This window comes from Danio aesculapii, chromosome 9 (assembly GCF_903798145.1).
Source record: "Danio aesculapii chromosome 9, fDanAes4.1, whole genome shotgun sequence".
NCBI classification, from domain to species: Eukaryota; Metazoa; Chordata; class Actinopteri; order Cypriniformes; family Danionidae; genus Danio; species Danio aesculapii.
This window is the reverse complement of record NC_079443.1, coordinates 56,288,571-56,290,503: the sequence shown is the minus strand read 5'-3', so window position 1 is coordinate 56,290,503 and position 1,933 is coordinate 56,288,571. Positions and strand designations below refer to the sequence as shown.

The window sequence follows — 1,933 nt, the reverse complement described above, 5'->3', positions numbered from 1 at the left end:
GATTTGACAGGAACGCAGACACATCATCTTTGGCGTTTAAGCCCACAAAGCAGTCAATGCCCGCAGATCAGCAGCGGAAGTTTGGCAGCCAGTCTGGCAGGGCACTAACCCCTCCTTCTTATGGATCCTCCAAAGGTTCCCTGTCGTCCATGCGGTCAGGAGAGTCATTTGGGAAGTTTGGTTCTCCAGCTATGAGTGACCATGGTGATGACAGCAGACAGCATCTCCCTCATTCCATCGGCACGGCGACTTCATCCAGCCACCCTGCTGAGGAGCAGTTAAAAAACAGCGATGCTAATTTGGTAGAGATGGTCACCACTGAGATTTTGCAGCAGACACCCCCTGTGGACTGGAGTGATATTGCTGGACTGGAGATGGCGAAAGCCACCATCAAAGATGAGGTCCTGTGGCCTATTCTGAGGCCAGACATGTTTAGTGGCTTGGCTACATTACCTCGCAGCATCCTTCTCTTTGGACCTCAAGGCACGGGTCGGACTCTGCTTGGCCGGTGTATGGCTAGTCAGCTTGGTGCTGCATTTCTCCTGCTTAGTGGCTCTGCACTGGTCACAAAATGGCTGGGAGAGGGTGAGAAGATTGTCCAAGCCTCATTTCTCATTGCTCGTTGCCGGCAGCCTTCTGTGGTTTTCATCAGCGATGTAGATCTGCTGTTGTCATCCCAGTTGAGTGAAGAAAGCCCAGTGAACCGAATCAAGAGTGAACTCCTCCTACAACTTGATGGAGTCCTAAGCTCACCGGAAGAACATGTACTAGTGGTATGTTCCACCAGCAAACCTGAAGAGATTGATGAGTCTCTACGAAGGTACTTTGTAAAGCGATTACTCGTCCCCTTACCGGATGCCACCGCACGACACCAGATAATCAGCCAGCTGCTCTCACAGCACAACTACTGCCTCAGCGACAAAGAGGTTACGCTGCTTGTTCAGCGGACAGACGGCTTCTCTGGGCTGGATGTGGTCCGGCTTTGCCAGGAAGCCATGGTCGGTCCTCTCCATGGCATGCCCGGTGCAGACCTTTCCGGAATGCTACCTGGTCAGATGAGACCAGTATCGTACCAAGACTTTGAGAATGTGTTTTGCAAAATCCAGCCCAGCATATCACAGAAAGAACTTGATACATACACTGAATGGAATAAGATGTTTGGCTGTAGCCAGTAAAGAGCAAGGGGGTAACTAAATCAGTGGGGTGACCTCCCCTACTCTAAGAGGGAATACAATTCAGAATTCTTTGGGTGACACATGCAGTTAAAAAGTGTGGTTATTACAAATGTATATGACCCCAAAAGAAGAACCTGAAGGACGGTCAGATAGAGTTGAATGATGCATGGCTGTACTTAAGTCAAGGTCTGGCCCTTTGCACATAATCCAGACAGAGAAATACTGTTTTCTGGGCTCAGTACTGCAGACGCAGAGCTCCGCTTACCGAGGAACTCTGTAAGTGAGGACAAACTTCTTTGTGTGTAAATATCATTCTGCTGTTTTTGAGATTCTGTTGCTATGAAGTGCCTGAAGTGGTGCTTTATTGATTTGTATTTGTTTGCCTCACCATCTACATTGGTGGCATGTGCTAATATAGAGAGCTTTAACATGATGAAACAAACAGACATGTTCTGCTTTTCGTTCTTTTCCTTGTTTTCGACACTTCTTTCGAAAGAACAACAGTATTCCTCAATCAAGTCTGACCTATGAAAGGGCAGGAGATGGTCCATGTTGTACTTTGAATCTGGATCCTAATTTATGAAATTCATTTGTGTTAGATTTTCTTCGAAATCTCAGGAAAGTGATTGTGATTTGTACAGTACCTCAAAAAAAAAAAAAAAAGATTATGTTATAGCACTACATACTGCTGACAAAACTGAGTTTGGCTTCTAATTTGCTTCTTCTAAAACTCTAGGTTTACCTCGACCAGTAAAAAA

General features: G+C 46.3%; 1 protein-coding gene across 1 annotated transcript in view; it reads left to right on the top strand.

The window, feature by feature from the left end:
* The window catches only part of fign (fidgetin), a 2,725-nt gene extending 1,039 nt beyond the window's left edge, over positions 1 to 1,686 (top strand). The window contains exon 1 of the mRNA XM_056465375.1: positions 1 to 1,686. This exon is cut by the window's left edge and continues 1,039 nt beyond it. Within this exon, the coding sequence (XP_056321350.1) occupies positions 1 to 1,175 (1,175 nt within the window). The 3' untranslated portion in view covers positions 1,176 to 1,686.
* Positions 1,687 to 1,933: the final 247 nt, after the last annotated feature.